Source organism: Cucurbita moschata, unplaced genomic scaffold, assembly GCF_002738365.1.
Source record: "Cucurbita moschata cultivar Rifu unplaced genomic scaffold, Cmos_1.0 Cmo_Scf00032, whole genome shotgun sequence".
NCBI lineage: Eukaryota > Viridiplantae > Streptophyta > Magnoliopsida > Cucurbitales > Cucurbitaceae > Cucurbita > Cucurbita moschata.
Window position 1 is genome coordinate 1,333,279 of NW_019268548.1, and position 19,614 is coordinate 1,352,892.

Genomic DNA, 19,614 nt, shown 5'->3' on the forward strand with positions numbered 1-19,614 from the left:
AAAAAAAAAAAAAAAAAAAAAAAAAAAAAAAAAAAAAAAAAAAAAAAAAAAAAAAAAAAAAAAAAAAAAAAAAAAAACTCAGAGGCCCTTCCCATTTTATATTTAGTGGCCTCTGTCTTTGGGACCAAATTTCTCTCTATATCGAGAAGATTAAGACATATACATACATACAATTTTGTGCATTTTTTTTTCTCTATTTCCATTATATATTTTTATATATATATATATATCTTATTTTGAAAGTTTTATTAAACATTAAAAAAATTTAAATAGAATTTTATTTAATCGTATTTATTAAAGGCAGCAGCATAATATTTTAAAAAATTAACACGTAATTAATATAAAAAAATTAATTTCATGAATGATGTTGTAAATGATGTCTTTTGAATTGAAATGAATGACAATAACGTAGGTTGGGATAGCTACCCGACCTAGATTCAAAAGAAAAAAACGACACAATAGAGACAAGTTGGATTTTGAATTTTTGGCAACCGGGCACCCGGATCCACCGTAAACCTAACTTCCCATTCAAGAAAGTACATTTTTTCCTCTTTTTTCTCTTTTTTTCCCTCTTATTTCCTTTCTCACGAATGTGATCTTTTGGGTACTTGGGTATTTGTACTATTGTACAATTTTCTCTCGTTTTTTAATTCTCCTTTTATTATTTATTTTAATAGAAATTCCCGTTTTATATTATTATATCTAGATGAAAAAATAATTTGTTAATCCAATTCCGCCGCTAACAGACCGTCACTGTTTTAAAATGTCTGTTAAAAAGAGGTATCTATACATTTACAATAAATGTTTCGTTTCCTTTCTCGAACAAATGTAGGCGAGATCATCTAAATTTAACTGAGGGTCGAAATTTTGTAGTTCATATCATTTTGGTTTAATATGGAAATTAGTGGACGAGTATATATTAAATGGAAAAAATAAATAATAATAATAACACAAATATATTTAAAAAAAGAAAGATTAAAACCCTAAGCTAAGAGGTTTGCCCTAACTTGTAAGAGAGTGACCCATGAAATCCGTGGGACCCACAGTTTTGGGTGTTGGAAAATAAGGACGGTCAGGTCAGCCAAAAATAAAATTACACATCATAATTAATTTTCTTCTAATTATGATTATAATAATAAAAATAAAAATAAAAATAATTATTATTATTGGAATTTTTAGAAAAGTGTGGGCCCAAAAATCACATGACAAGTGGGCCCAGTAGAAGGAGATGTCAGTGTCCCCATTCCAACCGACTGGGCCTGAGCCCATAGTTGGTGGCTTACGACAGCGACACCCATTACAATTCCACAACACAACCAACCCTCTCCCTTCCAAACCCATATCTTTTCCCCAATCTCCTTGATTGTGATACCTCCCATCTTTTCTTTCCTTTTTCTTTTTTTCCTTTTTTAAATACCACTCTTAAAAATAACTTAATAAATTAAATACCAATTATTTTTTAAATGTCCATAGCTCCATCTTCCACTCCACGACCATACAATTGAAGAAAAAAACGTCTCCAAGAGAGGAATTAAGGTAAGAATATTCTGTTCATTTTCAACCTTACTCAGCTAACCGAGAGAAATCTCTCTGCTATCTCTTTATTACTTGCCTAATTTTAGGGCGGATCTCTACCAGGTTAAAAAGACGGGATGAATTAAACGGGTATCTCTAATAAAAATACATAATTATGGAAGTTTATAATTAGGGGGCCATAGGATAGGCTAATGAGGATGAGAGAGAAATAGGGTTAGAAATTTTTGGAGAGAGAAATAGGGTTAGAAATTTTTGGAGAGAGAGAGAGGGAAAACCTAATATTGGATCCCATGTGCATGTGAACCTGCTTTCTAATTCCCTTTCAATTACGTCCAACCAACCATTCAAATATCAATATCACAAATAAAATAAACTATTTAAATTAATAATTAACTTATTTTTTTCGTTATAAATTCAATTATAAACATGATTCATATTTGTATCGTAAATTTATAAACTATATTAAAAATATCCCTCCGATTTATGGATAGATTGATATACTATTTAAATAAATAAATATGTATATATATATATATATATATATATATATTTTAATGTAAATATTATAAATAGAGTATAGTATAAATTATGAATTATGTAAGTTTTTGTTTAACGAAATAATTTGAAAATTCAGTTGGGTAATATAAGTTAGAGGCACACGTGGGGGGCGTCAGCAATAGTTCCTCGCAAAGACTCGCAGATTGGATTTCTCTACTGTTACGGTCACCCACTATGACGGCCCCACCCAGACGGTTGGATTTTACCCGCTTTTATAAATCAATCTCACAGCCCCGTTATTATTATTTTTTTTCCCCCATTTTTACTGCCTTGTAACTTTTCACAATTGTACATTTTTGTTAATTAAAATATAAAGTGTAATTAAAGATAATTATTAATAAATGAGACTTTGGTCTGGATTAATTAATTTTCTTGTAAAATAAAAAGTTGGTATATGGGCGGTGTGTGAAGAAATAATAAAAAAATGGAGAGTTTAAATTTCAAAGACACATTTTCTGTATGTTGGTGCGATGGGATCCTCATCCATTTAATTTGCACGCTGTATTTCACCCAAACTTGTTCGGAATGAAATGGAGAATCCCGATCGAGCACCTATTATAAGAATAGAGAGAACGAAGAGAAATTTCACCATATTAACTAAATTGGGCTGGAGACAATGACGGAGAAAGGAAAGACTTACTTGTCTCCATCTCCGTGAACGTCTCTATTTCAAAATACAAAACGAGCATAGCTGTTGTATTTACTCCAACTTCACAGTAAAAATTGTAAATTCGCCATAGTTTAATAAATAAATTTAAGTGGTGCAGGTGAAATAATAGAATCCAAGTGGAGAAATGATGAATGCGTAGTGTAGTTCAATAATTACATTTATTGTCAAAAATGAAGAGAGGACTCAATTATGGAACAGTTTTTTTTTTTAAATAATTAATTAAAAAAAAAAAAAGCATCTAGCTAGGGTTACAGTTACCTGCAGGTCACTAGGGTTTTATTTCACCTCCAATCATAATTAAACAAAATTTTTCATTTTTTAATTTTCTTTTTTATGACGTGGCCTATCATAACCCTAAGAAGCATGCACATCGACTCCCTGCACCCCTAATGCTTGTTGACTCTTTCCTCCCCACTATATAAAACCTAATCCCTCCTTAATTTCTTCATATATTCAATTTTATTTTATAAACCCCTTAAATACACGTGGCAGAAATGTAATTTTGTATGATCTAGTCGTTCTTATAGGGTAGATAACGATAGGTCGGTCCATTAAGCTTTCTCATTTTTACAACGTTTCCTTAAACAACATAAGAAACATAATTTACCTAATATGAATTAATTACTATTTTTAATTTTTTATTAAATAATAACACGGTTACTCATTTTAACAAGCATAATACATTGTAGGAAGAAAAAAAAAGTAACAAATTTGATGGATAATTGTAATTTAAGTAGTGAGGCAAAACGACACCGTATAGAATGGTGGGCGCATTAATTGCATATATTTTCAAGCTCGAGGAAGGTGATGGATCGTGGGTGCACTAATCGCTATGATCCTTATTATTGTTTATTTATTTACTTACTATCTTAAAGATTTATAATTTAATATTTTGTTGAATTAAATTTACAACTTTATTAATAGGAGAAAAAGAAGGTTGCAAGAGATACACTTGTCAACAGCTAAACACAAAAAATATTCGACAAACCCTAAGAGATTTGGAGAGGTCGTATCGATACAAGGTTGTGCTACCGTTCCTCTCGATGCAAAAAAAGATCCTTCTGCGTATGTGAATTTACAGAACTCTTATTAAAATATATGGGTTCTCGATAGACGTTATAGACATTCATATGATTCGAGAATTCGACTAACTTAAATTCTCTAACCAAAATTATAAAAGTTAGATTGAGTTATATTTTCTTTTTTCAGTTTGAGTTTGAAAAATCGACAATTCGAGTCAGTTTACAAGTTGACAATTTTTGGTTTGGTCGACTCGATAAATTTGAAAATAAGGTTACAACTCAACCCTACCCTACTTTTAACATTAATTTGGAGATTAAGAGTATCTGACATTTGTGATGTGAGGTGTTTCATCTGATAAGATTTTAGTTGTAACATATAATGCATGGTCTATAAATAGAATTTTTTATAATTATTTAATAAAGATCAACCGAAAGTCCAGAAATAGAGAGTTAGATTGAGTTAGGCTGTGAAGGTTGCTTAAATCAAGAAGCCAATTAACCTAAAATTTCGAGTTGATTTAAAAGATTTCTTCAATTTAATCCGGTTACACCCCTAATAGATGTTGAATCAAAGTTAGACTATTACGGGGTAAAAATATTAAATTTTGAGATAACCTGACATTTTAAACTGAATGTTTGAGAATGTAATAGAAGAGTGAACCGGAGACGAATAGGTCAGAGAATATTGGGGAATTAGTAGATGTAGTTATCCAAAACTTTATGTATAGTGAAAATTTTGAATGATGGGAGGCCACATCCACGCACGCATATATGATTTGATTAATGTATGGAATGTTGATTACTATTGATCCTGATAAGGTTCCGCTCGCACCATAATACTGTACACATACAATTATATAATCATGTTTTCTCCTCAACCAATGAAACCTTGAAACGTGGCAGCGCGTGGTCCATTTGGGCTCGAGCCTACCAGATAAACTAGTGTGGCCGACAAGTCGACAACCGGATTGTGTGGTCGACAAGGACCTCTTCCTGTCCTCCGTCCACGTGTCCTCCATCCACCGATTCATCTTCCTTTGACCGTACGGTCTTCTCCTCTCCAACTAGCGCTCCCTCCCTTCCCCTTTTACCCCTCCCTAAACCTTCTATTTCCAAACAATTTGAAATGACAATTTCTAAGCTATTTTATTATTTTTAATTAATTTTTGTTAATTTTTAGTAAATGACAATTTCACCCCTTGGAGGTTTGAAAAACATGGGGTTTAAGATAACCGGATCAAAATGTAATTTGAGAACCGGTTTGGTTTAGAATGATTTTAGATTTCAAGATCGGTTTTAGATCAACTATTTCACGGGAGTGTAAATGATGACGGTATCTACTTTTGAAACGTTAGTAAATGCTTTATAGACCAACCCATGTTCGGATTAACAACGGGTTTAACCCACACTATTTAAGCCCCTACTCTAGAGACGCTTAAATGCTTTATTTGGTCCGTTCAAATTCATGGGTAAGAGGGGTAGTATGGTAAAATTGGGAGGGGGTATGAGTAAATTGATATTTTAATAGAAAAAAAATTGGACATATGAAGCTGCTCAGGGGATATTTGTCAGTGTTTGGAAGCTGAGATTCAGAGACTCCCTCTGTTATATCAAACACTTCCCCAAATTTCTTTATCATCATAATCCCATCCAACACTCCCACCAATTTTCTTTTTTTATTTTTTATTTAAAAAAAGAAAAAGAAAATTGAAATCCCTCGGATCATCTTCAAAGAAATTCTTCTCAGTTTTCCCCCAAATGTGAGTCGGATTTTCTCTGAGGAATTTGTAATTGTTGCTTCGTTTTCTTCTGGTTTTGGCTCCGGAAATGCAAGACATCCACTCGATCGCCGGAGGAAGTCGGTTGTTCGGTGGCGGGGGTGACCGTCGTCTGCGGCCGCACCTCCACCACCACCAAAACCACCAGGCCTTGAAGTGTCCAAGGTGTGATTCTCTCAATACAAAGTTCTGTTATTACAATAACTATAATCTCTCTCAGCCTCGTCACTTCTGCAAGAGCTGCCGACGTTACTGGACTAAAGGCGGCGTCCTCCGTAACGTTCCTGTCGGAGGCGGTTGCCGGAAAACCAAACGCTCCTCCTCGTCGAAGTCCAAGTCCACTCCCGATGTAGCGGCGACGTCTCCTCCTTCTCCTCCTCCTCCTCGTCTTCGCGAACGTAAATCCACCTCTCATTCCAGCAGCGAGAGCTCCAGCCTAACCGCTACAACCACCACGGCTGCCGCCGCGGCGACAGAGGCCGTCTCTGCTCCGTCCTCCATTTCAACGTCGGCTCTATTGAGCGTACAGGATAGGAAATTGTTCCCCGCTCCGACTACAAACCCTAATTTCGAAGGTGCGGCGACGGACTGTGGGATTTTCTCGGAAATCGGAAACTTCACGAGCTTGATCACATCGACTAACGAGACATTGGCGTTCGGATTCGGCAATATGGGGGATGTGACGCCGTTTGCGATGAATCATCCGTTTCAAAATCAGGCGGCGAATCAATGGCCGTCACAGAGAATGATGAACGGTAACGATGAGGTGAAGATGCAGGAGATCACAGGCGGAGGAGGAGGAGGAGGGTACATGGATCAGACGGCACAGGTGGATCCATCAGCAGGGCTACAGAATAGCAGATCAAGCAACATTGGATTTGGACCGTTGGATTGGCAATCAAACGGAGATCATCAAGCTCTGTTTGATCTTCCCAACGCCGTTGATCAAGCATACTGGAGTCAAAATCAGTGGAGTAGTGATCAAGATCAGCCTAATCTGTACCTCCCGTAAATCACTCGAGACCACAGTCAAGACGACTTTCTTAGCCGACCACCCTCCGTTTCTTTTTTCTTTTTCTTTTAATTTTTTTTCCTAATTTTAGTATATAATTTAAAAAAAAAAAAAATCTCTCAATGAAAAAAAAAAAAATCAAAACAAAAATTCGAAATATAAAAAGAAAAGAGAGATTCTTCTTCGTCTTCTTCGTCTTCTTCGTCTTCTTCGTCTTCTTCTTCTGTATGTAAATCCGCCTATAGTATATTAAATTTGAGCTTCGTTTATGATGAATTTCGGATTTTCGTTGCCCCTATAGGATGAGGAGGAGGAGGAGGAGGAGGATGACGTGGAAAATATTGGGTGACGTGGGGGCCACGTATCTCTCTACAAAGGACGAGAATATGAAGGTTTTTTCTCTGGGCTTCGTCTTTTGGTTTCCACGTCACTTGAAACAGTATTACTGTGCTGTCACTGTCACTGTCGCTGTCGCTGAGACTTGTGGTAATAAATACACCTCACTTTCTTCTTAATTACAATAATGTCTCCAATTCTTTCATTGTCGGTATCTCTCTTCCAACTTTGTTCATCATTTTTGGTATTATATTTCACAGATTACCTCCTTAATTTTACTCTTAATTCATATTTATTTATTGTTCAAGTTGTTAGTCATATTGTACTGTCCGAATTTTGAACGTAAACAAAAGGAAAATTGTTAGTGTTTGAGAACTCCCACTGTCATCTCTGTGGTTGTTGCTTGTGGGGATGGAGATTGGATTGGTAAGTACTCTGCTGCAATGGTCCTGGAATGGGAATTGGCTTGCTTGATCAAGCGAGATCTGACCTGTGAACTGTCATTTTCATTGTCTCTCCCTTCTTGCTTCTACACAACATTCAACATTCATGATTCCAACTGCGATCTGCCCTTCGATTTGGACTTGGCACATGGTGGTGGCTGATGGTGGTCCTTGTCCTCATCCGCCCCTGCGCCTGCTTGACGACGCTTCTGACCACTGCAAATCTTGTGCCATCTCAATTGTTTAGACTTACCAAATCATGGTGGCAATGAAAGGGATGTAACAGTGGACGAGCAAACTTTGATAAGAAAGTAATACCTAAACGACAGATATGTGTGTGATCCCACTTTGGTTGGGATGAGAACGAAACACTCTTTATAAAGGTGTGGAAACCTCTTACTAGGACAATATCGGTTAGCATAAGTTTGAGCTGTTACCATAGGTGTGGTAGCAAGGACTTGAGTCCCAAGGTGTAGATCATGAGCTCCCAGATTGGTTAGAAAAAGGGAACAAAACACCCTTTATGAGGAGAATGAAGAGGGGAACAAAGCACCCTTTATGAGGGCGTATAAACCTCTACCCAACAGACGCGTTTTAAAATTATGAGGCTGAACTTAGGGACACCTGCTTTTCCAAGCTAAATGGTCCAATGGAGCATCCTTAGATGCAAAAGTTTCAAGACTCTTACACTAAAAGTGGGCACCACTGACTAAAGTCTCCCAAGTGCAACTGGGAATGCACTAAGCTATATATCAAACGAACTACTTACCAGACCAGGGCTCTAGAAACATCCAGCACTCTGATTATGGTCCTCTTCAATGGCTGAGGAGGATCTTATCTTTGCTGTCGTCATGATCTCTTTCTTTGTGTTTATCAGTAGGTTCAATCAGCATCAGATTCAGATCTATAAGCTTCATGTTTTCAATTTACTCCTAAACATACTTCATGTGTGGCCTCTATACTACCAACAAAATAACAGGTCTAACATATAGATCATGAATATGAAACGAGAACCAATTTAAAACTCCGAAAGTAATACGTTAATCCAATGTTCACTCGCTACTCGAGATGAAATTTGTAGTACAATGGCAGTACTAGAAATTACAGCAGGGAAAACATCGCCTCCATAGTTGTCGCCTTCGCGTTCGCAACGTTTGCAACGGATCAGCTTTCGCCATTCTTTCTGGACTTCCAATCCATTCTGTTTCTAAACTGTGAATTCAAGAGGGGCAAGACAATAATTAACTATATGTTTCAATTTCAATAGATAAGGTTGAAAGAGAAGCAACATTACATACATTGGAAAAGAGAAGGAATGTGAGCTGTTGGTGCTGCTGTTCGACTTGAGCGATGCACTGCCCAAAGAAGATGACAATGAGGGTCTTAAGTGATGCGCTGCAGAGGAACCATCTTCATGCTGATGATTCTCCGGCGTGTCGTCCTCAGCCATGGATGTGCTTCCACAGTCATGACAGTGCCGGCAACCTGCTGTCCAGTTGCTGCCAAGTTCAAAGTTGCTCTTGCTTCTAGCAACTGCTTTGCCTTTGTGTCCGTTTTCATCAAGTATCTTAGTCAATGATCTTGCAATAGAGTTTGTCGAAGCTGCTTCCTTCTTACCTGTAACCTACAGAGTTTTCAGACAATCAAATCATGTCTTTAGCTAAAACGGATATCAATCAAGAAGCATGCTAAGCTAAGCCAAGTTTACTCTCACCTTTCTATCAAGGAACAATATAGGCACAGATTTCATAATGGAAACCTCAGAAGAATAATCCTTTTGTTTCTCATTTACTTTGTTAAAGAGGTCTTCCCCAAGGATCTGTGTTGATTCAGTACTTGAAACCGACGACTCCAAGTACTCGGATTCTTCACTTGATTCACAGTCGCTTTCTGGTGTATTATGCTTGAGCATGTCAGGGACGAAACCATCTTCTGTGTCACAATTCTCCTTGATGTATTTTTCATGTGACATTACCACTTTGTCGATGCAAATATCTTTCACAAATTCTAAGTCGGTTTCTTGAAGGAAAACAACAAGCTCAGGCAACTCGTCATCCATTGAAGTCTTGAATGAACTCTTTGGGGAATACCGGCTGATTTGATCTCCAATTCCTTCTGATTCACTAGGATCATCATCTCTCTGTTGTACAACATAGTTTCTTCTTTTAAATGACTCGACATCGACTTTCCATTCAGTCTTCTCCATGCTTCGGCTTTTATGCATATTGTTCACTACCAAATCAGAAAATTCACTCCTCATCTGTTCTTTGATGATGAACAAATCACCAAATTTGTTTCTGCTAATAAGTTTGATCCTTCCAATTCTTATGAAGCTGTCAAGGGATTTGTTATGCTCTTAAAAGGAAGAGATTGCATGCAAAGAAGAGAAACAATCATCTTATTTTGAAAACTTGGCATGAAGAACAAACGAAGGATGTTCTACTTAATACTATCAGAAACAACCTAGAAGAATCAGAAACTGACATTTTCACAAGAAACAGCCCAGGTCTGTACTTTTCTCAGCAGCCAAACAGACACAGACAGAGAGAAAGTGAAGCTGAAATTACTATGGACATATATATATACACAATCATCATAAAACATAAGATTAATGACCATCACCTATCATTCAGACCAGATCAATCCCCGACCAGACCTTGCCAATGTCAGAGGAGAAGCATATGCAAGCACTTGGAGGGCATCAAGAAGGTGTAGTCTAGAAAACAGTAAGAAATGAAATATCTAATGTTCATCTTCAACCCCTTCTCTAAGAAGATTACAGAGGATGAAAGTAAAAGGTGGTCTGCAAAAACTACAGGCCTTATTAAGCAGAGACATAACTCAAACACATAAATGGCAGGCAACTAAATCACATTTAATGCCCATAAAAGTTCTAACAGTTCATTGACCAAAGACCTATTTGTTGCACAGCCCAATACAGAAACAGTTTCATTTAATATAATGAATATGGTATGTTCATGATGCTCATAGGATGCACTTACTAATTGGAAATATGAATGTATATGCTTTACACTATGAAGATTCATTCACAATGTTACCTTGTAGCCAATCACAGTTTCCATTTCTCTCAACGAGAATGTCCTGGCTAAGAACTACTCATGAACAAGCCGGAAAATCCCCGTCCCACCGACCACTGGCATTTCCCGGAGTTCGTTCATGATGGGATTCCGGCCGACGACGCTGAACGAGCTGCCGTGGTACGGTCCACCGGTCATTACGAAGGTTAGCGTCATCAAAAGGTTGAACTCCTTTTGTTGCGACGACATTACATAAATCCCCTGAGCACGCCCAATCAACGTCGAGCCCTAATCCGGGCGCCACCGTGAGCGGGTAATCCATCATGAAAATAGACCCAAACATGGCGGCGATTGGGTCCGAACCCGTGTAGTTCGTCCGCCGTCTGGCGACTTGAATCCCGGTGGCGTTCGGACCACTCACAATATCATGCATGTAGAACTGAATCCGAGTCACATTAAGGTTTAGCGCCTCAACGACTAGGAGAATCGCCATGGAAATCAGCAATATCTTGCTGGAAGCGGCCATGGGTGCGTCGCTTCAGTACGAAACCAATTGCAGATTGCATTGTTCGGTGAATGGTCGATTATATAGCCAATCTGAGTGGCAGAAATTTTTTTCAAACCCGTGGAAAGCTAGAGTTCACTGACAATTACATTGAAGAAAATTCTGTTCGAAAATTCAATCGATTTGAAGAACGAAAACATACCCAGAAATTCGGCGGGTAGTGTGCTTGCAAATTGTCGGATCGTCCATCGTTCAACGTAGGTGCGTCTTTCACCTGCGACCAGCAAACGTGGCGGGAGACTAGAAGCATGGCGCATAAGTCTGTATTATTATTATTATTTTTTATTATTTAGACTAGAAGGCCCAACTAATAAGGCTTTTTATGCCAGACTACAAGGCCCGACTAACTGGGCTGTGAATGAAGGCCCGACTAACTAGGCTTTAAATGAATGCCCGACTAACTGGGCTTTGAATGAAGGCCCGACTCACTGGGCTTTGAATGAAGGCCCGACTCACTGGGCTTTGAATGAAGGCCCGACTCACTGGGCTTTAAATGAAGGCCCGACTCACTGGGCTTTGAATGAAGGCCCGACTAACTGGACTTTAAATGAAGGCCCGACTCACTGGGCTTTGAATGAAGGCCCGACTCACTGGGCTTTAAATGAAGGCCCGACTCACTGGGCTTTGAATGAAGGCCCGACTCACTGGGCTTTAAATGAAGGCCCAACTAACTGGACTTTAAATGAAGGCCCGACTAACTGGGCTTTGAATGAAGGCCCGACTGACTGGGCTTTGAATGAAGGCCCGACTCACTGGGCTTTGAATGAAGGCCCGACTAACTGGACTTTAAATGAAGGCCCGACTCACTGGGCTTTGAATGAAGGCCCGACTCACTGGGCTTTAAATGAAGGCCCGACTCACTGGGCTTTGAATGAAGGCCCGACTCACTGGGCTTTAAATGAAGGCCCAACTAACTGGACTTTAAATGAAGGCCCGACTAACTGGGCTTTGAATGAAGGCCCGACTAACCGGGCTTTGAATGAAGGCCCGACTAACTGGACTTTAAATGAAGGCCCGACTCACTGGGCTTTAAATGAAGGCCCAACTAACTGGACTTTAAATGAAGGCCCGACTAACTGGACTTTAAATGAAGGCCCGACTCACTGGGCTTTAAATGAAGGCCCAACTAACTGGGCTTTAAATGAAGTCCCAACCAACTGGACTTTAAATGAAGGCCCGACTCACTGGGCTTTGAATGAAGGCCCGACTCACTGGGCTTTGAATGAAGGCCCGACTAACTGGGCTTTGAATGAAGGCCCAACTAATGGGCTTTTTATGAATGCCAGACTACAAGGCCCGAGTAATTGGGTTTTTAATGAAGGCCCGCCTAGTTGGGCTTTGAATGAAGGCCCGAGCAACTGGGCTTTAAATGAAGGCCGGACTAATTGGGCTTTGAGTGAAGGCCGGACTAATTGGGCTTTGAATGAAGGCCCGACTAATTGGGCTTTTAATAATGGCTTGACTATTTGGGCTTTGAATGATGGTCGTCTAATTGGGCTCGACTAGTCGATTTGAGGTTCCAGGCCTGCGAAGCGAACATTTTCCCCGCCAAATTCTCAGGCATGTGTAACGGACTCCGGGGAGAAGCCTCATAGAGAGGTTGGCAATGGAGGAGAGTGAGAGGGAAACCAGTATCAAAACCCTAACCGGAGAGTCCTCGACGGTTTCTTTTTCCGGCGGCAGAACAATTGAGGACTTCAGCTTTCGACTCAGGCGGAATTTCCCCTCCTCAACCATTTCCCCCAATTTTTACCTCTTTTTCAAGGCAATGAACATCTCTCTCTCTCTCTGTCTCTCCATTTATTTTCTGTTCTTGTTGTGTTTTTTTTCTTTTTTTTTTTTTTTTCCCGATGATAGTTCTCATTTTCGTTCTAGGGAACTAAATTGAAACCGCAGAGTCAAACTAATGAGCGTCGCATTGACCATGGCGAATATCTAGTTCTGATTCCATTTATTAAAAAGGATTCTTCCAAATCCCAGCAACGCGATCAATATGAACAAGGGTCCAGTGTTGTGCTTGGTCCGACATGGTGCAGGATTTATCGTATTTACACGACTGTTCTGTTGGAGGGAGAGAGGAAAATGAGGCTTATCGTGAGAGAGAGAGGGGGTTCGTGGATGCTGAACTGGTAGCGACATGGTAGTACCGGTATTTTAATGCGAAAGCAAAAGGTGAAAAGGGTTTTGTTTATTGAAAGGGAATTTAATCGTCTCCTAGTGGGTGAAAAGGGTTTGGTTTAAAGGGATTCATTGTTCATGTACTGCCACTTTTGCATAGGCGATTCACAGGTACATCGGCAATTGGAGTATCAAAGGCATCAAGAGGACCCAAACTTGATTCAGTGGAAGCACAGGAGCATATGTATGAACAATAAATTGATTTCAATTACATCACAGCTAAAATGTTCTGAACCAATTATTAAAGAAATTGACAAGTGAATAATAATCTGTAGCTTGCAGATCATGAGGGGAGTAAAAACAAGAAAATCTACAGCTTGCTGATGGGAGAAGAAGAAGCTATCACCATCCCTTTTTCTTTCTCTTCTCAAGAAACTGGGGTGGAGTAAATAAAATCTCCTACCATACTCAAAATTGTCTACTTTTTGAATCTACAATGAAAAGCATTGGTGGAAGATGTTGGTACTACAGTTTTAACTTGTTATGCAATCTTCAAAATAAGTGTGGCTTTGATTCAAGTAACGTTTCCAGAGAGGCCTGTACCTGGTTATGGCCAGCTTCAACCAAGGCTTCATGTTCCCATTGAAGTGAATCACAGCTGCACTCTCGATCAAACGGTTGTCGATGTTTAGGTCGTAACCCAATCCTAAGACATGCCATCTCCGGTCGAGTGGTTCCGTTAGCCCATAGAAGGTTAATAAACCAGGAGGAAGAGTCCCTGGCTTCCAAAGCAAACCGTCTGCATTTTGTTCCTGCCAATAATGATACCGAGCTGTTACGTTTGCTTTCCTCCATGCAATTAGATCGAAAACATTCATTCCAAACGCCCATCCACACGCCTGTGGATCAAACTTTGAGCTTATGATTGAGTTAGAGAAGTTCAGGTACTTGTAGTAACGATGAAACGCTTCGAGACAGGTTTCGACCACTCCATTCACGTTTCCATGCAAATCAACAGAAAATAGTGGTGTGAGGTCTTTCTGGACTACGACATCGTCGTCAAGAAAAACTACCTTCTCTAGCTGTGGATAGATCTCTGGAATGTAAAACCGAAGATGGTTCAACAACAACATATACTTCGGGTTTCGCAGTTTCGGATCAACTGCCAAATCCTGAAGCCCTCCAAAATAATACGCTCGTGTATTCGGATCGAGCATTTGTTTCAGAACAGGAGCATAAGAGGCATTCAGCCAAGAGAAGTCCTCAATCTTTTGGACTTCTATTGTGGATCCTTTAAAATCGTTGCTAAGGAACCAAGTCTGCATAGCTCCATAGTTGATCCCGTTCGTGACAATGTGGAAGACCAACTGTTTCGGATGATCGGCATTAGAAACAGTGGAATTGACAACGACAGACGTTGCCAAAACGTTGTCCGAAAATATGCAAAAATGATACAGATTATTATCCACGACTCGCTGCGAGTTTTTCCTCTCATCTGCCATTTTTTGAAAGGAAGGATATTTCATCCAATCAGCTATGAGTTTCACATTTAGGCAGTGAAGACTCTTCGGAAGAGCTTCCGCTGCAACTTGCCCGAACACCGTGCTTTGCACCGTGGCAGCATTAGCCCGCTCTTCAAGGGCTTGAATATGAGACTTCATCGTCATTATTGTGGTCGAAATATCGTAATGAGCATCTTGTGCCTTGAATATCAAAGAAGATAGGCTTTTGATTATGGGCTCTGCTTCCTCTAGAGTGATGGGTTCCCCTCTCATCACAGCTTTTGAAAGCAGTAGCTGGGAACTTCTGATTTTAGAGCTCAGCTCCCAAGCAAGATGAAGATTGCTATGCTCTTTGGCGATAACTACATAAGCTTTGGCAAGTGTGATTTGCTCTGCCAATTGTCGGGAAAACGATGTAGCGCTCGATATTTCTTCAGTGAAATTTAATCTGTCATGAGCAACTCGTTCAATTCTTGAATTTCTCTCCTGGAAAAAGTCGGAAGTCAACTAATCAACATTCAAGCCATCATATGCAATGAAAATTTGTTTTGAACCACTAAAGGTATATTTCGAAGTGATTTTAACCATTTCAAAGTCACTCCCAGACATATCCTCGTTGTTTCGACATGAAAAGATACAACCTGAGCACTATATCAATATACACACTTTTTTTTTGTGTGTGCTTGAATCCACTTGGTCATGGCTGATGGCCATACCAGTGCTTCTGAGGTGAAATTAGGTGGGTCAAGGTGTTTGTGACAATGGGACAACAATTGTGCAACATTTGTTCTAACTTAGTGAACAAACCAACCGTGTGAAAGTCGAACTTTGTGGGCAATCTTGGGGTATGATCGAGCCTTGAGTCTCGAGTCACATTTGAGAGAAATGTTTTAAAAAATGTGAGTAAAAAAATGAGTTGAAAACAATTTGAAAGAAACCAATGTTGTAGACTAAAAGCGAATAAGCAACAACTATGGCTTTGATAGCGTATAACCCAGACAGGAAAAATTGACAACTAATCACATCCTCCTATAGTATATTTTGGGGGGTATTTTAGCCCTAACAGGTGTAGATATGATTATGGTGAACGGTCACACCCCCGTATTGACATAACAAGAATAGTAAAGATTTAACTATACATGAAAGTAAGTAAAAAGGGTTGGAACAGACACGCGGCCATGGGCAACACGCCTGGACAAACATGACCGGCACATCTGGCTGTGTTGTCTTGGACAAGTATGTCCATGGTACTGTTCATCGTACTACTACTATCAGTTCCTTTTCCCTAGCGTTTCGAGATTACTAGCCATTGTTGTCCCAACCTGAACTATATATTCTAAAAAATAATAAGCAACTAATAATTCACTGCAACAACTCATAACCTTAATGTTTTGTCTTTTTATATATTCTAAATAATATCTGATCAGCAGCCACACATACTGTTTCAGAAGCGACTATAACGTCGAGCCAGAAACAATCATATGATATTTCACAATGCCTTGTAAGAGAAATATAAATTTTAATTTTAATTTGCTTTCAAGCATTGGTGTTCAATCAACAGTGTTGATGTTCTAAACAGAACATTCTAAAACCATGAAAACGTATTCTTCCAATTACTCCAACGAGATATCGACAATTTAACAATAAAAATCCGATGCATCCCCGAGATCTATTTTGCTTAACTCTATTATATCTCCGGTCTACCCACAGAGACTCGACTACGAACAAACAGTTGCCCATCTCTTACTCATTCTTTGTTACTCGTCTTATAAAACAGAGAATTTAAAGCCATCACCTCATTGCTTCACTTCATTTTTGTAACAGCCCAAGCCTACCGCCAGTAGATATTGTCCTCTTTGGGCTTCCCCTCAAAGTTTTTAAAACGCGTCTGCTAGGGAGAGTTTTCCACACCCTTATAAGTAATACTTTGTTCCCCTCTCCAACCGATGTGGGATCTCACAATCCAACCCCTTGGGGGCCCAGCGTCCTCGCTGGCAAACCGCCCAGTATTTGGCTCTGATACCATTTGTAACAGTCCAATCTCACCGCTAGCAGATATTGTACTCTTTGAGCTTTCCCTTTCTAGCTTCGCCTCAAGGTTTTTAAAACGCGTATGCTAGGAAGAGGTTTCTACGCTCTTATAAGGAATGCTTTGTTCCCCTCTCCAACCGATGTGGGATCACACAATTCACCTCTCTTGGGGCTCAACATCCTCACTGGCACACCGTCCAATGTTTGGCTCTAATACCATTTGTACCATTTTTAAAATGCGTTTGCTAGGGAGAGGTTTCCACAACCTTACAAGGAATGTTTCGTTTCCCTCTCCAACCGATGTGAGATCTCACAATCCACCCCCTTGGGGGCCAATGTCCTTATTGGCACACCGCCCAGTGTCTAGCTCTAATACAATTTGTAACAGCCCAAGCCCACCACTAGCAAATATTGTCCTCTTTAGACTTTCCCTTCCGAGCTTCCCCTCAAAGTTTTTAAAACGCGTATGCTAGGGAGAGGTTTCCACACTCTTGTAAAAAATGCTTCATTCTCTTCTCCAACCGATGCGGATCTCACTACTTTACTTCCTATCCATCCACTTCAAACTGCCATAGCCAAGCACTTCCATCTCATTGGCTAAAGAGTCCAAACAGCCAATTACCTCAATTCTCACATCAAATCAGACTAACTTCCATTTCAAGGTTTAAACAAGAGAAAATAACAAAAAGGTCTCCTAATTATTTCCTACCAACTCCAAAGTTGTGGTCCTTTCTGAAAGTAGAATCACCTAAAATAGACTCATAGGCGCAGTAAACAATCGAACCAAACTAAACTTCTCTATATATTAGTCAAGCCATCTCAAACACTCTTTTACAAATTTGATATCCATAAATGTATAGAACAAAAATGGCCCAAGCATAATGATTCCTAATTGTGCAAGAAAAAACAATGTAAGCATCCAGGGAAGAACAATGAAGGCATACATGAACAGCAACGTAATTAAGATAATGTTGAGCTCAGAAACCTCAAATCAAAATAAGAACAATTGAATTCAATGATGTAACAGCAGCAGCAGAGTGAGCAATGATTCAGCCAGAAACAAGTATGAAGACATCGATTCAATCGAAATCAAGAAGCTCAAAACGTAGAAGTGAAGAGAAGAAGGTATTACCAGGACGGACTGTTCGATACGATCTTCGCTATGGTTATGGTGAACTACAAACAAAAGGAGTCCTACGATTGTGAAAAGCCCAAAAAGCGCCCAGATCCAATGCGAAAACCTCCGTCGAACCGGGCGGCGAAAGTCGGCAGGCCGCCGCCTCATATTCACGGATTACTAACCCCAATTCAACGCGAAATCAACAACCGGAACCGACCCAGATTGAATCAAAAGACACAATAACTTCCAGTATATCGATTGGTTTGCTCACTAGAACCACAGTGGCGCTTAATCTCGATCAAGTCAATGCACCCTCTTCAGTTCTTAGAAATGCCCACCATTTTGTTCAATCTAGAAACCCAATCGAAGGCAAAGAATAAGTACCCAGAACCAGAATCAGAATTCCGCAAAACGGTGTCTCCCAAAAATGAAAAAGGGTCTGAATGGGGCATAGGCTGAGGAAATGCACAGCTCTTGGGAGCATGTGCGGCGGTTTTGTAGTTGATGAGCCAGCGAGGCTAAGTCGAACGGTAATTACCATCCAAAAACGCCATTGTTGCCACACACCGCCCAATTACATAAAAAATTTACGATTCCTTCTGCCCCCACTACGGATTTTTCAGCTTCAACTGTTGAAGATCCTTTTTCTTTTTCCCCTTCTTGCGTTAGGTTTGATCTTCCATCTCAACTTTCTTTTTTGGATAAAAATAATATCTTTGTCTTTAAATTGAAATTTTGTTTTGGTTAGTTTTTTAGTTTTTTAGTTTTTTTTTTACCCAATAACATTCACAACTCAACCATATATTAAGTTGGGTTGGGTTATTTGATTGGGACGGAGAAACGATGATACTTAAGAAACGAGAGTTGGAGAAGGATGAAGAGAGTGCAAGAGATCGAATATGGAGAGAGCGAGACACGAAAACGAGAGATCAAAGATATAAAGAGCACGAGAGAGAGTGACAAATGGACAAAGATTGAGAGACGTAGAGATGGAGAGAGAGCGAGAGACAAAGAGAGTTAGGAATGGAGAGAGTCGAGAGAGGCAATACACGAGTAAAACATAAATGATCAAGCGAAGCACAACGTGAGAAACGAATCTTCTTTCCTTTTACGTCAATTTAAACAAAAAAAAAAAAGTGAAGGGCTAAAAAGTGCAGGAACAAATCAAATATATTTTATTAACAAATTTTTAAAAAATTCAAATTTTAATATTACACATCATATTTAAAAATTTAAAGTCTATAACATTGTAAATTAACTATAAAAAAAAATATATAATATATATCCAGCCCCATTTATCTAATCGAAAAATTGTTCTTCATTTTCTTCTTTCATTTTGAAAATTTTTTACTAGTATAATTGATAAGTTTAGATGTTAAAGATATTTAGTACTAAATTATACTTTATCATATATATTATATAAATATTTTATAATCTTTTCATTTATTATTTTTTTTCTATTTTTATAATTTATTTAAATATAAATAAGATAACTTTCAAATAGATTAAACCAAGAGAAAGTGAAAGATGGGCAACTTTAATGAATCATGGAGTAAAGGAAAATATATGCTGCAGGTGCCGTAAAAAACAAAACATGCCCTGCCGCCGACACAACATTTAACCTTAGCTTCCTGTTTGGTTTCTGAGGACTGTTGTCTATAGCCTGAAACAACTAAGCAATGACAAGCTCTTCTAATCTGGCATGGTTTACAATCCCAGCTTCAGAAAGGATAGGGAAAGACTGTAGCCAAACAACCCACAAGAAAATATGGAGTCTTTTCCTACTAAATCTTGAGGTGGGGATTTTTTAATTTTAAGAGCCTTAACTACAGACCAGAAGTGTATGATGTGAAGGGCACAAACTGAGGTTAACTTGGACGGTTTC

The 19,614-nt window shown here is 39.0% G+C and overlaps 3 protein-coding genes and 1 pseudogene across 12 annotated transcripts in view; 1 reads left to right on the plus strand and 3 right to left on the minus strand.

Moving 5' to 3' along the window:
- The window catches only part of LOC111429729 (probable galacturonosyltransferase 11), a 27,027-nt gene extending 8,626 nt beyond the window's left edge, over window positions 1-18,401 (minus strand). Inside the window, exons 1-3 of one of the 2 annotated variants that reach the window (XR_002708213.1) lie at window positions 17,742-18,401; window positions 13,483-15,064; window positions 3,917-3,923 (exon numbers count right to left, since the gene is read on the minus strand). Coding sequence is in view for 1 of the 2 variants with exons in the window: in XM_023065687.1 (XP_022921455.1) it covers window positions 13,610-15,064; window positions 17,742-17,894 (1,608 nt within the window). In the remaining variant the exon portion in view is untranslated. Of the gene's footprint in view, window positions 1-3,916; window positions 3,924-13,356; window positions 15,065-17,741 lie in introns of those variants that run through there. The other variant, XM_023065687.1, reaches the window with a different exon arrangement.
- LOC111429734 (dof zinc finger protein DOF5.4-like) lies at window positions 5,248-7,117 on the plus strand. Its single transcript, XM_023065700.1, has one exon. The coding sequence runs from the start codon at window positions 5,614-5,616 to the stop codon at window positions 6,574-6,576; it is 963 nt and encodes a 320-aa protein (XP_022921468.1). The 5' UTR covers window positions 5,248-5,613; the 3' UTR covers window positions 6,577-7,117.
- Window positions 7,231-10,502, minus strand: LOC111429731. Of its 9 annotated transcripts, none has more exons than XM_023065690.1 (5): window positions 10,415-10,502; window positions 9,978-10,071; window positions 9,070-9,710; window positions 8,654-8,979; window positions 7,231-8,567 (listed from the first exon to the last, which is right to left on the minus strand). In XM_023065690.1, exons 2-5 carry the CDS (start codon window positions 9,982-9,984, stop codon window positions 8,450-8,452), a joined length of 1,092 nt encoding a protein of 363 aa, XP_022921458.1. In that variant the 5' UTR covers window positions 9,985-10,071; window positions 10,415-10,502; the 3' UTR covers window positions 7,231-8,449. The 9 variants fall into 9 exon arrangements, with proteins under 9 accessions (XP_022921458.1, XP_022921464.1, XP_022921460.1 ...); XM_023065696.1 differs by having other exon boundaries at window positions 9,070-9,587; window positions 9,978-10,158; window positions 10,415-10,501; XM_023065692.1 differs by having other exon boundaries at window positions 9,070-9,688; window positions 9,978-10,158; window positions 10,415-10,501.
- On the minus strand, window positions 10,403-10,942 carry LOC111429675 (annotated as a pseudogene).
- Window positions 18,402-19,614: the final 1,213 nt, after the last annotated feature.